The 17,990-nt window shown below is 33.7% G+C and overlaps 1 protein-coding gene and 1 long non-coding RNA gene across 7 annotated transcripts in view; one reads left to right on the forward strand and one right to left on the reverse strand.

The window, feature by feature from the left end:
- spz (Spaetzle domain-containing protein) overlaps positions 1 to 17,990 on the forward strand; it is an 89,491-nt gene that overhangs the window by 66,302 nt on the left and 5,199 nt on the right. For 5 of the 6 annotated variants that reach the window (XM_075291545.1, XM_075291544.1, XM_075291546.1 and 2 more), the window contains exons 3-5: positions 12,255 to 12,578; positions 12,642 to 12,828; positions 12,901 to 12,968. In XM_075291545.1, the coding sequence (XP_075147660.1) occupies positions 12,255 to 12,578; positions 12,642 to 12,828; positions 12,901 to 12,968 (579 nt within the window). The remainder of the gene's footprint in view (positions 1 to 12,254; positions 12,579 to 12,641; positions 12,829 to 12,900; positions 12,969 to 17,990) is intronic. The other variant, XM_075291549.1, reaches the window with a different exon arrangement.
- On the reverse strand, positions 2,759 to 3,348 carry LOC142221756 (uncharacterized). The gene is made up of 2 exons (XR_012718202.1): positions 3,293 to 3,348; positions 2,759 to 3,225 (listed from the first exon to the last, which is right to left on the reverse strand). It is a non-coding gene; the product is annotated as an uncharacterized LOC142221756 (long non-coding RNA).

A 17,990-nucleotide genomic window follows, 5' to 3' on the forward strand; every position in this document is an offset into this window, starting at 1 on the left:
AGAGGTATAAGAAAAGTGTAAAATCGGGCGAGACAGACTATAATATACCCTGCTCCATTTGGAGATCTACATTTTCGATACCATCTCAGATCCTTCAATTTGAGCATCTCTCTCTGGGTGCGACTTTACCCAAATCTACAGTACAATCCCAAAATCCATTTGTACTTACAACCGGTGTTGCCAGTATTGGGGATTTTTCCCCAAATCGGGGATATTTTTTTGTGGATAGGGACAAAATTTTTGGTGGGGAATTTCCACAAATTTGGGAATTTTTGAAATCTGTTCAGTATAATAAAAAAGATTAAGTATTATGGTTTATATGAAATTCTTTACTTCTACATGGTTAAAAAATGCTTAAAGAAGTGCAGAGAATCTCCAAAATATAAAAACAAGCTTTCCTCCAAGAGCTACTTTACAATATACTATGTTTCCTAAAAAAATGTTTACTATTGTCAAATTATTTCGTAAGGACTCATCTGCGTATATCACTGATTTAAAAAATATATCCTATATAAATAGACTAGAGTTCATATCGGGACAACAATGCCTTTTATCGATCGCCCAATTTTATTTCTTGACTATTTAGAACAGAGCTTCCCAAATGGGGGGCGCGTCCCCTAGGGGGGCTTCACGATGTTCCAGGGGGGGGGGGGGGGGGGGGCGCAGCGTCATTTTTGGTTGAGCATGTTTTGTAACATTAAATTTGTTAAAACAACACTAATTGTCAAGTTCAACAAAACATCAATAATTTGTATTCACACATTTTAAAAATTTTGAAACCATTTTCGTTACTTTTAGACATAAAGTCAAAATATCTGTCTTGCCTTCATGTTGAAACTGATTTTAGGCGTACTTTATCAGTAATAGTGCCAAATATTAAAAATCTAGCTAATGAAAGGAACAATTGCCAAATTTTCCACTAATTGATAAACTCTTTTATATTAATATTCATTAACATTTTTATTTTTAATTATTTAATTAATTATTATATTTCATGTTAGCCTGATACCGAAATAGGCAATTGACGTCCAAATGCATTATATCTAATTATACAATTATTTTTCGAGCTTTATGGACAGATATAGATTAAGGAACATGGTTAATAGAGCCCATGAAAAGAAATTAATTATTGTTAATCATATTTTTAGCTTTTATTAATATTTATTTCTGTTTGTTTGGGTAAACAAAATTTGTTTTAGGTTGGGGGGGCGCAACGAAATTGATAAATTTTTTGGGGAGGCGCGAAGCAAATTGGTTTGGAAAGCTCTGATTTAGAACTAAGTTTTGATTCACATGTTGACCGAACTCCAATTTTTATTTCTCGATCATTTAGAAGATGATTTGTACGAGAAAAAAAATTCGATGACTCTCTATACCAGTAATTAACTCAGATGAGAGCTTGTATCGGATGATATTTTGAGCACCCGCCTCCTGGTTTTGTAATTTGAAATCTTCATCTTTTTGTAACTTGCAAACTGGTATAACAAAAATTGCATATTTTTCCAATTTTTATTTTTTACGGATTTTCTACTGCAGAGCCTATTCCTTTATTTTTTATACCCTTCACCACTACTGTGGTACAGGGTATAATAAGTTTGTGCATTTGTATGTAACGCCAAGAAGGAAAAGTCTGAGACCGATCGTTTAGTATACCGATCGTCTTAGAATTAAATTCTGTTCGTCTGTCTGTCCGTCTGTCTGTCCGTCTGTCTGTCTGTCTGTATATGTAATTTTGTGTGCAAAGTACAACTCGCAGTTTAAATCCCATCGTCCTCAAATTTGGCACAGAGTTTTACATTGACTAAAAGACAATCGCTATTGATTTTGCAAAAAATCGGTTCAGATTTAGATATAGCTGCCATATATATTTATCACCGATCTGGTCATAATTGACGTATTTATCAACGTATTTTCTCAAAATTTCGGGCAGCCAAATATTTTGGGGCTTTCGTAAGATATGCAAATTATCAGCCAAATCGGTTCAGATTTAGATATAGCTCCCATATATATCTTTCGTCCGATTTGAACTTATATGACCAAAAAAAGCCAGAGTTTTGTCCTGATTTGCTTCAAATTTTGCACAAGGAGCACGTTTAATAGTATTGTTGATTGTGCTAAATTTGGTTGAAATCGGTTCAGATTTAGATATAACTCCAATATATATCTTTCGTCCGATTTCGACTAATATGACCGCAAAAGCCAGAGTTTTGTCCTGATTTGCTTAAAATTTTGCACAAGGAGTATGTTTAAGAGTATCATTCAGTGTGCTAAATGTGGTTAAAATCAGTTCAGATTTAGATAAAGCTCCCATATATATCTTTCGCCCGAGTTAGACTCATATGGTCTCAAAAGCCAGAGGTTTGCCCTGATTTGCTTCAAATTTTGCACAAGGAGTACACCGAAAAAAAAGTTTACTATTGTTTACGAAAAATGAACTAACCCATAGTAAGAATGACCATGATTTGGCGCCAAAGATTTTTTTCATCTAGATAAGTTCATGATTTTCTTATAAATAAGTTTATGTATTGCATCGTTTTTAGTTCATTCTTACTACGTTGAGGGAAGAATGTACTTACACTCATTCAAAATATTCCTGCTATGCGGAAAAATGAACAAGTTTTTGGGAATCCTATATTTAGAAATTGGTTTCAAATAAACTATTTATCAGTATAATTTTCAAAGAAGTAAATAAATTGAGGAATTAAAGGTACAACAAGCCTGTATACAACTAAGAAATTTTTCGTACAATATAAGGCAATTTTTCATAACTACCAGTATTTTATTTCAAAAAATTATTATTATATTACATAAAACTATGGCTTATGATATACAATAAAAGAAATGTTTTTATTTGTACGCTGTATGTTGTTACTTTTCGGTAGTTAGTAATTGCTTCTTCAAAAGAGTAATATTCTATGTTAGTAGAATGAAACTAATTAATATCAATTTCCATTTTCTATCCATATGAAAGATATATGCCATAAGTTGCTATTTTCATTTCATTTTTGTCCAATTTCACCGATTTCGCTAGTTTTTGTTGTGTGGATTTGCGTCATAAGCCTTTGAAGTTAAAAAGGTATATGAAATATAAAAATGTTATCAAATTCTATGGTATTTTGATCTTTAATTTACAAGAGAATTTTCTTAGAGCCAATAGGGATATCAGCTTAGTTAGCATTAAACAGTAAGAAGATTCCAAAAAATACCATTAGATTTGCTGTCATCCTGCAAATGAAAATTATTTTTAATAAATAGAAATTTGGGCTTTATTACAAATGGACGAAAAACTTACCACATTGAAAAAATCATCCAATTACTACATTAGTGGAATCATATCGATGCACAAATGGGACATTTTTGAAATCCTTCTCAGAATATAAATGAAATAAAAATATTATAAAATTAGATATAATTTCCACTTGTCAATATAGCATTTAGTATTTATGGTGGATATTAAGTTCGAGTTTAGTGGCTAAAATCCCAATTTTTCATGATTAGTTTTCTTTAGAAATACATGGGAACAAAATTGAACCGTTTTTGTGTTCATTTAAAATTTATATCAAATTTTTAGTAACTTGAGGTTGCTGAATCCAAATTTACACTTGTTTTTTTAAGAGCTCGACTTTTTGAGATATACGGTTATGTTCAAAATTAAGGCACTTCCGCTATATATATTGGAATAACTTGAAAACAATTCATCATATTAAATTAAAAACAGCGTTCTACATAAGCTTAAAAACGATTTTCTGTTCTTAATCGTGTAATCCATTTAAAGAATATAAACTTTATAAAAAACTTGTTTCGAGCTATTCTCCATCAAGTTATATTTAAATTTGCATCGAAGGCGTATAATTTTATACTTTTCTTACTGATTTATTTCTGATTTTAGCACCTAAACTCGAACTTAGTACACACCTTAAGGACTCGCTATAACATAAAAATATAGACTCAAAAAATTGTACTGTGATCCAGATGTAGAGTAAATATAGATCATTTTATTACCACTCATTATGCATATTTTTATGTAAACCAATTTAAAACCGCACTAATTTTAAATTATTAATAGAAATATACAGTTTCTTAATATGTGATTTATTTTAGAGTTATTTATTTTTTATCAATATAAAGTGTTTTTGTTTTCTCTAACATCACACCATTCACTTATCAGTTTCTAAAATGTTACGAAATAAATGTATTTTTATTAATAAACACAAATACCGCACGCAAGCGCACCACGTGTGCGCTTCATAAATGAATCAACAGAACTGAATGCACCAATAAAACTCAAAGACACTAATAGTCATAAAGGACACATCTGTAAAGAAAAACAACTCCACACCAGCGTTGCCGTTTTGGTCCGATCGGACCAAAAGTGGTCCAAAAGATTTCTAATTTTTAAATTTGGTCCGATGGTCGGACCAAACGGAATTTGGCCCATTTTGGCCCATTTTCATAAATTTGGTCAAATTTATAATTTTTTCGTAGAATTTAAAATTTCTATCACAAAAGTTTATGTGCAGTGACTAAAGATAAAAAGCTTAAAATATAGGCTAATACCGATTTCACACTGAAAAAAATATTGACGTGAGGCCAAAGATTTCATGTGCTTAAAATACGAATGCGAATTTTGCTTGGCATAGAAGACGTATTTCTCTAAAATAAAAATTTTCCCTCGTCCAAATGACTATAAACTTTTCAATGAAGTCGCTTTGTCCTTATAGTTAAGTGACTCGACTTAAATTGGGTATCCTAACATGAAAGCAAATTTCGTTTTACTAAAGTCAAAGAAAAATTTCAAAATTAATGAAATCGTCTTTAATAACATATAGTTGAATTTTAAATCTCAACTATAAAACTAAAAAACGTTAAAAAAAAGAGATATTTTTTAATACTTTATTTTAAAGTTGTTTTTTACTTGAAACATATAATAATTTTCAGTTGTAGTCGAGTCTGAATTTGGAAATTTAAGTAGTCGTTCAAACGTTTCGAAGGGACTTTGATAGCACATGAAGAAAAACAAATTGATATATTAGAATTTGTATCCTAGAATCAAGTACGCAAAACTCAAATTTAATAGAGAATTGTGTCGTAAATTTCTCGTCACTTCTATTCTCGGATTCTTTGGCTTGGAATCAATGCCCCAATCAAAATCGTTGTTTTTTTTTCAGTGTGGGATTAGATACCATTTCAATCACAGAAAATCGAATATTTCGCGGTTTTTCAAATTAAAACAAGTACAAAAGGCCGTAAGTTCGGCCAGGCCGAATCTTATGTACCCTCCACAATGGATTGCGTAGAAACTTCTACGAAAGACTGTCATCCACAATCGAATATCATGACAATAAAGTCAAACGCTGTCGGTACTGATGAAATCTGTCCTAAATTTGTCAAGCTTATTATTCCGAGTATACTTAAATACATTACTCATATTATAAATACTATTATAACAACTAGTTCATTTCCAACACTATGGAAACTGGCCAAAATTATACCTGTCCCAAAGGGTGCCAACGAATTCCGTCCTATTGCGATCTTACCATTTATCTCGAAAGTGTTTGAAAGACTTGTTAATCTACAAATTCTCCAATACTTAACTGAACATAAGATTATAACTGACCGTCAATCTGGATTCAGACCGAGGCATAGCTGTCTCACTGCCTTAGTTGACGTTGTAGAATCGATACGTAACAATCTTGACAAAAATGAAGTCTCTATTTTGGTACTATTAGATCATTCGAAAGCTTTTGACACTGTCCACTATCCGACTTTGTATTATAAACTCATCCACTTGTTTTCATTCTCTGAATCTACTGTACGATTAATGTCTAGCTACTTGGAAGACAGAAAGCAATTGACCGTTTCTGGTAACAATGCATCGTCACAGATGACAACAAAAAGGGGCGTTCCTCAGGGGTCCATACTTGGACCCTTGCTATATACGATGTACTCGAATGATTTACCGAACCAGCTAGAACATACGAACATAAGAATGTATGCTGATGATGTCCAGTTATATACATCTACCACTACTGATGCAATCGATAGGTGCGTAATGAATGTTAACAATGATCTCAACAAGATCCTGGATTGGGCGAATGGAAATGGCCTAGCTCTGAACCCCAATAAATCGAAGGCAATTTTGATTCATAAGAAATCCACAAGTCTGGACAATGTTAACATATTTCTGGGTAACTGCCAAATAGAACTTGTGAAGAAAGTGAAGAATCTTGGAGTAACTTTTAATGAGAATTTGACTTGGTCTGATCATATTAATGCTAACTGTGGTAAAATATACGGTATGTTGCGTAATCTTTGGTGCACTCAAGCGTTTACACCTTTTCGTATAAGACTGCTGTTGGCCAAATCCTATGTCCTCCCTACTTTGTTGTATTGTTGTGAAATTTTCTCTGGATGTAACACCACCGACTTAAAAAGACTAACAACCACGTTCAACAATATTGCCCGCTATGTCTTCGGATTGAAACGTTATGATAGTGTGACACTTTTTGCGAACAAAATTTTTGGTATCCCGTTTGACAAATACGTTCAACTCAGAACTCTGTTATTCCTCCAAAAAATTATACACACAAAGGAACCATCATACCTCTACGAACGATTAACATTCGCTAGATCCAACCGTGGTAACAATTTGATACAGACTCGACATAGAAGTCAGTTATCTGAGCGGCAGTTTTATATATATGCGACTCGTCTCTGGAATCAGTTACCCAATCAACTTCAACGTATATACAACACAGTGCAGTTCAAGACGAAACTAACAAGATATCTAATTCAGGGCGATTAAATAACAAAAAAAAAAAAAAAAAAAAAAAAAAAATTATTAATATCTAATTCATAACCATATTATATGTTATTCCTATTCATAATTATTATTATTATACTTCTTAAAATATCGTAAAATATCTACTTATTATATTTATTATAACATTATTGATTCTAATACTCATTATAAGATATATATCTTGTGTATTAGGAACCCAAAAATAAATAAATGAAAATGAAATGAATTACTTGGGTTGTGGTATCTTAAATCGTTTTCTAAATTGTGAGTTAGTCCATACGTGGTATACATTAGACAAAAAAAATGTGTAGGTAAGTCTTCAAATAATTACGAATCGATATGGACTTTTGCACGGTACGTAGGGAGCCCGAATTGAAATACGGGGGTCGATTATATGGGGGCTATATACAATTATTGATATGGATCTGAGGGCTATATATAACTATAGACCGATATGGACCTAGTTAGGCATGGTTGTTAACGGCCATATACTAGCACAATGTACCAAATTTCAACTGACTCGGATGAAATTTGCTCCTCCAAGAGGCTCCAAAACCAAATCTCGGGATCGGTTTATATGGGGGATATATGTGATTATGGACTGATATGAACCACTTTTGGCATGGTTGTTAAATATCATATACTATACACGTACAAAATTTCAACCAGATCGGATAAATTTTGCTTCTCCAAAAGGCACCGGAGGTCAAATCTGGGGATCGGTTTATATGGGTGCTATATATAATTATGGACTGATATGAACCAATTCCTGCATGGTTGTTGGATACCATATACTAACATCACGTACCTAATTTCAACCCAATCGGATGAATTTTGCTCTTCCAAGGGGCTCCGGAGGTCAAATCTGGGGATCGGTTTATATAGGGGCTATATATAATTATGGACCGATTTCGACCAATTTTTGCATGGGAGTTTGAGGCCATATATTAACACCACGTACCAAATTTCAACTGAATCAGATGAATTTTGGTCTTCCAAGAGGCTCCGGAGGCCAGGTCTTGTGATCGGTTTATAAGGGGCTATATATAATTATGGACCGATGTGGACCAAATTTTGCATGGTTGTTAGAGACCATATACTAACACCATGTACCAAATTCCAGCCGATGAAATTTGCTTCCCACTTTTTCCATGGTTGTTAGAGACCATATACTAACACCATGTACAAAATTTCAGCCGGATCGGATGAAATTTGCTTCATTCGAGGCCTCGCAAGCCAAATCGGGGGATCGGTTTATATGGGGGCTATATATAATTATGGACCGATGTGGACCAATTTTTGCATGGTTGTTAGAGACCATAGACTAACACCATGTACCAAATTTCAGCCGGATCGGATGAAATTTGCTTCTCTTAGAGGCCTCGCAAGCCAAATCGGGGGATCGGTTTTATATCGGGGGATCGGTTATATGGGGTGCTATACGTCCGTCCGGATGGGGGCTATACGTCCATTTATATGGGGGCTATACGTAAAAGTGAACCGATATGGCCCATTTGCAATACCATCCGACCTACATCAATAACAACTACTTGTGCCAAGTTTCAAGTCGATAGCTTGTTTCGTTCGGAAGTTAGCGAGATTTCAACAGACGGACGGACATGCTCAGATCGACTCAGAATTTCAACACGGCCCATAATATATATACTTTATGGGGTCTTAGAGCAATATTTCGATGTGTTACAAACGGAATGACAAAGTTAATATACCCCCCATCCTATGGTGGAGGGTATAAAAAAAGTTGAAAAGTCGATGTTTTGATGTGAAGCGCTAAATTATATCAGTCCTTTCTGATTTACTTTACTTTTTTAATAAAATCACTATGTGCAACAATAAAATATTTTTTAAAGCATTTTTCTTCGAAGTTGGAAATTTGGTCCGCTGGAAGGAATTTTGGTCCGATTTTTGAAAAATTTTGGTCCAAAATAAAATTGGGTAGTGGCAACGCTGCTCCACACACACATGATCCCTTTCTGATCTCGCTATTGCAACAAAACAACTTTCACCACAAAAGATACCAACAACACACATTCCATAACATCATCGCAATAACAAACACAAACAAAAAAAAAGATGATGCAATAATTTCATAATTTCTTCTCACTTCAATTTCCAGTATCACGTTTATTGATTAGTTGGTATTCTATCTATAGGATAAGGTAAAATATATTCAAAATTTACGAGGAATCCATAAAAAATTATATACACCCGTAAAGGATTAAATTAACTACTTTTTATTCTACTTTATCTAAAATTTTCAATGTGAGGAAATATACTCCAACTTATAGTAAAAACCGAAATAAGCTGTAGGAAGCCGCCATACGAATCGGTACTGTGGTTAAGTTAATTTTTACTACAAAAATTTTTTTCCATACAAAAATTTTTCTTAGTAAATTGTCCACATTTCGTAGTAAGATTTTTATATTGCCTATGTCTTTTTATAATACAATCAACGATGCATTAACTATTGTATTGGAAATTTATTTAAGGAAAAATCCGTCCCATTTCGTAGTTAGTGAACTAAAAAACATTTACTGAATTTTTATAAGTTTTCCTTTAGCTAAGTTAATTTTCGCAGTGGTTACGAAAAATGAACTATATTACAGTAAATTTTTTGAACTATGTGGAAGTTAAACTGGTCCTAAAATTAACAAGACACCTTTTTTTCTGTGTACGTTTAATAGTATCGTTAAGATTTGGTTCAAATCGGTTAAGATTTTGATATAGCTCCCATATATGTCTTTCGTCCGATTTGCACTTATATGGCTTCAAAAGCCAGAGTATTACCCTGAGTTGCTTCAAATTTTGCATAAGGAGTACGTTTAATAGTATCGTTAAGTGTGCCAAATTGGGTTGAAATCGGTTCATATTTAGATTTAGATCCCATATATATCTTTCGTCCGATTTACACCCATATGACCACAGAGGCCAAAATTATTCTCCCATTTACGTTTTTTGTTGAGATAGCAGGATTATTGTTCTAACTATGCATGTCAAATTTGGTCAAAATCGGTTCATATTTAGATATAGCTCCCATATATATGTACGCCAGAGTAGGGGAAATATGGAAGAATGTTTCATATTTTAGACCCATTTTCAATGGGAGTTCCCTCCAATTGACTCGATAGATTCCACAGAGAATTCATTTAAAGGTTGATACGGTCAAAATTTGGTCAAGGGAAAACGCGTGTAAATCGGTGAAATCGTTTATTTAAAAAATCAAATTAAATTTCTTGTTCAAGTTCAATTAGTATAAAAATTCAGGAAAAATATTCAGTTAGGCTTTCGCCTTTCCAAATCCGAATTGCCGGGCCTCACGCTTGACACCTGCCATTAGATTTTGTACAGCCACCTTGTCCACCTTCTTCGCCGCAGAAAGCCAGTTTGCCTTGAACTGCTGCTCGTCCTTAGCAGTTTTTTGGTCTTCTTTAGGTTCCGCTTGACAATAGCCCAGTATTTCTCAATTGGGCGGGGCTCTGGCGTGTTGGGAGGGTTCTTGTCCTTGGGAACCACCTGCACGTTGTTGGCGGCGTACCACTCCATGGCCTTTTTACCGTAATGGCAAGATGCCAAATCCGGCCAAAACAGTTCGGAACAACCGTGTTTCTTCAGGAAAGGCAGCAGACGTTTCTTCAAATACTCTTTCAAGTAAATTTCTTGGTTGACAGTCCCGGAAGCTATGAAAATGCTGCTTTTCAAGCCACAGGTACAGATGGCTTTCCAAACCAGACATTTCTTTGCGAACTTTGACAGTTTTATGTGCTTGAAAATATCTGCTACCTTTCCCCTTCCTTTTGCCGTATAAAACTCCTGTCCCGGAAGCTGCTTGTAGTCGGCTTTGACGTAGGTTTCGTCGTCCATTACCACGCAGTCAAACTTCGTCAGCATCGTCGTGTACAGCCTCCGGGATCGCGCTTTGGCCGTCGTATTTTGTTTATCATCGCGATTTGGAGTCACTACCTTCTTGTAAGTCGATAGTGTGGCTCGTTTTTTGGCTCGATGCTCGGTTGTAGACGATACACCCAGCTTATTTGCGGCATCTCGGAGAGAGAGGTTAGGGTTTCGCTTGAAACTACCGGCAACTCTCTTTGTCGTCTCAGCGGCTTCCGGTTTTCGATTTCCCCCCCGATCCAGGCTTCCTGGCTGTCGACAAACGTTCCCCAAACACTTTAATTACATTTGTAACGGTTGATTTGGCAACTTTTAGCGATTTTTCCAACTTTGCGTGCGAGTAGCTCGGATTTTCGCGATGCGCGAGCAAAATTTTGATACGCTGCTCTTCTTGCTTGGACCGCATTTTGACAACTGAAGAGTGAATTCCAAAATCAAAATAGGAGCAACATTCTACACACACACACCTTCAAAATGAGGGGAGTTCAGGTTTTTTAAATGCAAAATTGAAAGAAATACGTCAAGTTTATATTGACCAAATTTTGAACGTATCACCCTTTAATATGCTATTTAAGTGTGCCATCTTGGTCTAATATGGCCAAAATACCCACATTTGACACAAAATTCTGTGATGCTTTCCCCATATCGTAGTCATATTCTACACACTGTAATGCCAAACTTTCCACAGAATGGTAGAATTTTAAATAAAGCTCAGACTTGTGGAAATATCGCCCAAATTGGCCAAATAATATATCACAACCCACAATTGACCACATATCTTGGCGAGATTTAACCAATATCCTTGTAAAATCGCCACTGCTGAGTAGCAAAAATTGTAAATATTACTCAAATTGTGTTATATCTCGAATACATATGTATCGCCCGATAAATCATAAATGCTATGTTGTACAATTGCATCAAAATTTGTCTAGCTTTATAGTTCCCATATTTTTTTTACTAACATTGTGTTTCATCCCAGGGTGTTAGCCCATTTAACTTTTAATTGTAGCGATTTTATAGAAGTACAAAAATTTTTTTCCAAATCGTTTCAGATATAAATATTTGTATATGGGAATATAAACCTTGATAATAACTCCCAACAAATTTGAAGGAGTTGAGATGGTAACACAAATTTTGGTCTACATAATGGTGAAGGGTATAATATAGTCGGCTCCGCCCGACTTTAGACTTTACTTACTTGTTTTAATTTACATCCAAAACATTGAATTCGGATCACACCTAAAGATGTGATGCAAATTTAGTGCAACGGCTGTTGAAATGGAGGACTTCCGTCCTATGACAAGCCCATTTTAAATTTATCGCTTCTGCGTCAATTTTGCACCACTTCCGGATTCAAAAAGAACATTTTTCATTACTTTTTGGCGACGCTTTTTTTGCTGGGAGATTAACTCCTTCGAATTCCTGTACATTACCAAGAGGTTATATAATGGGATAGATCATTAAGTACATTTCGTTTTTTCCACTCATTCTCATTTCTAATCATGTTCTTCATTGTCTCATTTTCATTGTGTTTCTTTCTTAGATAGTATGTCCAAGTAGTAAAATTAATTCAGACCGACGTGATCGAGCACCCTATATTGAAACAAGTGATCTTGGGCCACAATACTTAAGCGATACAATTGGAAGAGGGTCCAGCCGATCGAGAATAACACAATTTCCCCTGCCACCACCCAGACATTCCCAACAATTCCATCAATCGGAGGAGAACGAGGGGAAAAGAGGTCTTTCTATACAAACTTCAATATCACCGCCACCACTAAGTCATTCGCAAAGTATCGAAGATATTGAAGATAAAATTGGTCGTGTTTTTGAAACAAAATTTGGACCAGGATTACATTTATTCAATGTAAGTTTTCAATTGTTTATGAAATGTTTTAGTATGGTCACAGAAAATGTTTCTCTTCTATAGAATACTGAGCCCACGGACCGTTTAAAAGGTAATTTTAATTCATACGATGGTGAATATATGTTTGCTGATCAACAACAAACTTCATCATCTACAACTGAAGCTAATTTTTTCACAGTTCAAAGAAGTCCCACCGGAAAATTGGATGTCGTTTACAGAAAGGATTTTCTACCACCAAAAAATGATGAAAGTAAGTAGTTTGGTATTATTGGCAATATTAAATGTTGCTTATATACAAGGATAATAACTCGTGTCATTTCAGCTAGTCAGGGTAATGTCAATGATGGTCAGAGACAAAATAGAGAACCCTCAGGAGGTCAAATGAGAGAGGTGAGTACATTTTGCATCAACTTGAATTGGGATAAAGTTTTCTTAAGCTTTTATTAAATTTATAACGTTGCTCTCAAATGTGATCTAAATTTCCGTGTGTTCACGATGGGCATACACTTGTATTAGAATTCTCAAAATATCATCTGCCATAGGAAGTACGAAACCACTTCATTTACACTCACACCCAGAGAAGGAATATGATCATCTCAAATGTGTTTCAAGAGCATAATATTATTTTTGGGTGCTGACCATGTAACATTTTTATCGCAACCATGTTATTTTCTCGGAAATTATGTATCTGTTTTCGGAAAACATGTTATGTTTGGCGATAAAACAAAATTTTTGCTATAAACATGTTGCATGGTCACCATCCAAAAATAACATTTTGCTCTTGACACATGTTTGAGGTGATCATATTCCCAAACATGTTTCTGAAGAAATATGTTATTTTTAGACGTGAACATGGGACATGGTTGCCGCACCCATGTTATTTGCTCGAAAATGATGCCGTGATAATAACATTTTTGCCACAAAATTGTTCAATGTTCACCATTAAAAAATAGCATTTTGCTATTTAATCCCGTTTTGGGTGATCATATTCCTTCTCTGGGTATATAACACAGCAATTTGTCCATCTGTCTGTCACATTATGGTACTAACTTCAACAGTAGAGTTATTGAGATAAGTTTAAAGTTGAAATCTATCGTTGCATTGATCTCTCAATATGAATTCATTATGTTCTACGCCCAGAGAAGTAATATGACCGAACTCCTACACCGAAAAAAGGTAAACCGTTTTATAGGAAGAATGAACTAACTCGTATGGAAATTGAACTAAATTGTACTCCTCTCATAGAAGAAAAAATTAACTAAAAGAAAAGAAGAAAATCAATGGCGCCAAATCATGACCATTTTAACCATACTGTAGTTCAGTCTTTTTTTGTTGCGAATCGTATGAAAATTTTCTTTTGCTTTATTTCATGTTGAACTTATGTGCGCGGTCATTGATCTTTACACCCACGTTTAATTCATAAAATATTTGATACATACGTAGTTAAAAGCTAAGATTTCATGAAGCTGTGGAAAATTTCAAAAAATAAATAAATAAATAAATAAAGTAAAATAAAAAAACACATAAAATTTAACTACAAACTAATATTTAATAAAAAAAAGCTTAAATTTAGCATTAATTTAACTAGGGATTATTTTATGTGTAGAGCAAAATTTTATGTTTGGTAAAAAAACGACATTTTTAAGGCAAAAATATTCAAAAACAGTTTGCTCTACAAGTTTATCATAATCCTTATCTGCGTGTAGACAACACATAGTGGGCGAAATAAACTTACGTACGACACCAAATTCTGCTTCTAGCAAGAGTATTACGAAATACGAGTAAGTATATACGGCCCGGCCGAATCTTGAATACACACCTCCTATACGAGATAAAAATATTCGCCTAATATCGGGTGTATAGTAAATTGTAGATACTTAGGAAGAAGTTTGTTATGGATATTTGAAACCATAAATTTAATATAATTTCAGGTGAATTTGATCAAACATACCCCTCGCTTAAGAAGATTTTGAAACACTAAATTTTAAATTTCTTGTCTAAAAGATCAAGAAAATCGTATGAAAATAGTGCACTGTTAGAAAAATATGTTTTTCATATGTTCCGATATAACAAAATGTGTTTCGGGCACAATAAACACGATATATTTAAGTGCAAACATGTAATGTTACTAAACTAACACTAAATGTTTGGGACAAATATGTTAATATGTTAGAATATATTATGTTTGGGGCATGGTTGTTTCACAAAAATAATATGTGTGAATGTAAACATATATAAATTTGCAAATTTCTAGTAAACATATATATGTTGTGATATTTAAGTCTAAATATTAGAATGAGTATTCGGAGTAAAGAAAATAGACATTTCGAACCAAGAGAAAAGACATTTGAAAAAAACAGTATGTTTTTTCTCCTTGATAGCGGCATCTTTTGTATATGTGGACAAGTGTTTTGTTTATCATTTTGGTTCGTTAAAAGAAATCGGAACTTACGAGAAGTAAGTCCAAATATTCAAAGGAAATTTAAAAAACGGTGGAAAATATACAAAAATTACAAAGGGATCTTCATAAAAGTGCACTATACTCTTTTTAGAGTTGAGACAGTAAAATGAAAAAAGAAGGAAATAGTGAAAAATTAAACAGTAAAATGTATAAAAACAAAGTTTAGTTCCTCTTCACTAATAATTTGTCCAAGAGGAGTTGACGGACACCTTAAAATATAGGTTAGGTTAGGTTAGGTTATGTGGCAGCTCGATGTATCAAGCTCACTTAGACTATTCAGTCCATTGTGATACCTTAAAATATAAAAACGGGCATTAAATTCGAGTTTTTCAGCTAAAACAATTGAAAAAGATTATTTTCTTTAAATGAATTATTGAAGAAAAGTAAAAGGCAAAACAGGATCATTTTAAAGCGATAATGCCAATTTAATACCGGCCTTAAAGGTAAAAATGAAAGTAAGTACAAAGCACGATAAGTTTTAAGTGCATTTAAACTGGTGTTAGATGCTAGTAAAAAAACTGTTCACGCCCAAATGTTTCTGTTAAATAGTGTTATGTTTGGATGAGCTCGTGGGCGCTGCAAACTATGCTATATAAATGTAACTTATAACGATAATTGTCGACTGGTGACTATAACAGCTACGTAGCCCAGTGGATAGTATGTTGGCTTACAAACTGTATGGTCCTCGGTTCGATTCTCCGTCCAGGCGAAAGGTAAAATTTAAAACTGAATAACAAAATTTATAATAAAATTTAGTATTCATTATGAACCCAAAACAAATTTTGGGCAATTCAGGTGAAAAATGTGGTTTTATATTTCCTCTGTAAAAAAAAATCCGTAGTTAAACTAACGTTCAATTGAACTTAATTTTTTGCAACCAAATTATTTGTTTGTAGTTAATTTTTCACTATTTTCCACAGCCCAATGAAATTTTCTTCTTGGGTATAAAGTTCAATGACTATACGAACTAAATCAGAAGAAAATGTTCGTACGATTCCCGAAAATGTTAAGAATGTACAGTATGGTTAAAATGGCCATGAATGGCATCAAGCCAATGATTTTTTACTTTGATTTAATTTTTTCTTCTATGAGAGGGTGTAATTTCATAAGTTCTAGTTAAAAAATACACGAGAGCATTAAATTTACCTGGTTTTAACAACGCTTTGCGGAAATCTTAAACTGTGAAGTATAATTTAGTTCAATTTTCGCACGACGTAGTTCATTCTTGCTATAAAACAGTTTACTTTTTTATACCCTTCACCATAGGATGGGGGTATAATTTTGTCATTCCATTTATAACACATCGAAATATTGATCTAAGACCCCCATAAAGTATATATATTCTGGGTCGTGGTGAAATTCTGTGTCGATCTAGCGATGTCCGTCCGTCTGTAGAAGTCACGCTAACATCCGAACGCTATCGGCTTAAAACTTGGCACAAGTAGTTGCTATTGATGTGGATCGGACGGTTTTGCAAATGGGCCATATCGGACCACTTTTACGTATAGCCCCTATATAAACAATTTTAGTAACATCTAGGATGTTAAGAGTTTAATAACGCTCTCGATTTTAATCATGCTCATGTTTCCAGACACGTCGCTAAGGTAAATTACTCATAAAATTATTCGTGTGTTACGGTATTTTTCGACATTTTCGTCCGTGATTACAAATTTTCTTTTCATGAGCGTGCGTGGGCATGAGTCCTACCAAACAATATCGTGCGTGAGTGTGTGTAGGTAAGAGTGTATGTGAGTAAAATATTACTCACGTGCACACCTCTACCTATAACTTCCATGTAAATTGTAGAACTTACAACTTTTGATTTTGCTATATTCTTTTAAATATCGAAAAATAAAGTAGGGGATTTTTATCTACAGACCACCGCCAATCTTTCCCAAAAATGCACAAAAATCTGGGAATTTTATTCACGTTTTAAATTCGGTCAACGACGAGGTCCCCCTTCCCGGTCAAATATCACAAAAAGATAGAAGATATTTTGCTTAGAAACCACCTTCAACCTTCCCTGAAAAATTCAAAAACTGCGGGGAACTTATCTTCAGCAATGTGGGCCCTTTGCCGTCCAACATATATATAACAACCTACCCTATATCAATTTCATAATCTCCCCCACGTCCTCTGTAAATATCAAATAGTCGAGCAAGGGCGAGGACCTCTCCCCGATCAAATATCGAAAATATTATTTGCGGATCTTCCCCAATCTTCTCGAAAAATTTGCAGAACATTATTCCATTTTTTTAAAGTAAAACAAGTATGTACGGCCGTAAGTTCGGCCAGGCCGAAGCTTATGTACCCTCCACCATGGGTTGCGTAGAAACTTCTTCTAAACACTGTCATCCACAATCGAATTACTTAAGTTGCGGTAGCGGTTGCCGATGGCAAGGTATCTTAAAACCTCCTAACACCGTCTTCTAAATTGTATGTAAGTCCATACGTGGTTATATTAAATCAAAAAAGATCGATCAAATACATATATAATTCAGTTTGACAAAATTTTCTATAGACATAAAAAATTTTAACAAAATGTTCTATAGAAATAAAATTTTTACAAAATTTTCTATAGAAAAAAATGTTGATAAAATTTTCTACAGAAATAAAATTTTAACAAACTTTTCTATAGAAATAAAATTTTAACAAAATTTTCTATAGGAATAAAATTTTGACTAAATTTTCTATAGAAATAAAACTTTGACAAGATTTTCTATAGAAATAAAATTTTTACAAAAATTTTCTATAGAAATAAAATTTTGACAACATTTTCTATAGAAGTAAAATTTGGAAAAAAATCTATAGAAATAAAATTTGGCAAAAATTTTCTATAGAAATAAAATTTTGACAAAATTTTCTATAGAAATAAAATTTTGACAAGATATTCTATAGAAATACAATTTTAACAAAAATTTTCTATAGAAATAAAATGTTAACAAAATTTT

This window comes from Haematobia irritans, chromosome 1 (assembly GCF_050003625.1).
Source record: "Haematobia irritans isolate KBUSLIRL chromosome 1, ASM5000362v1, whole genome shotgun sequence".
Classification (NCBI taxonomy): Eukaryota; Metazoa; Arthropoda; class Insecta; order Diptera; family Muscidae; genus Haematobia; species Haematobia irritans.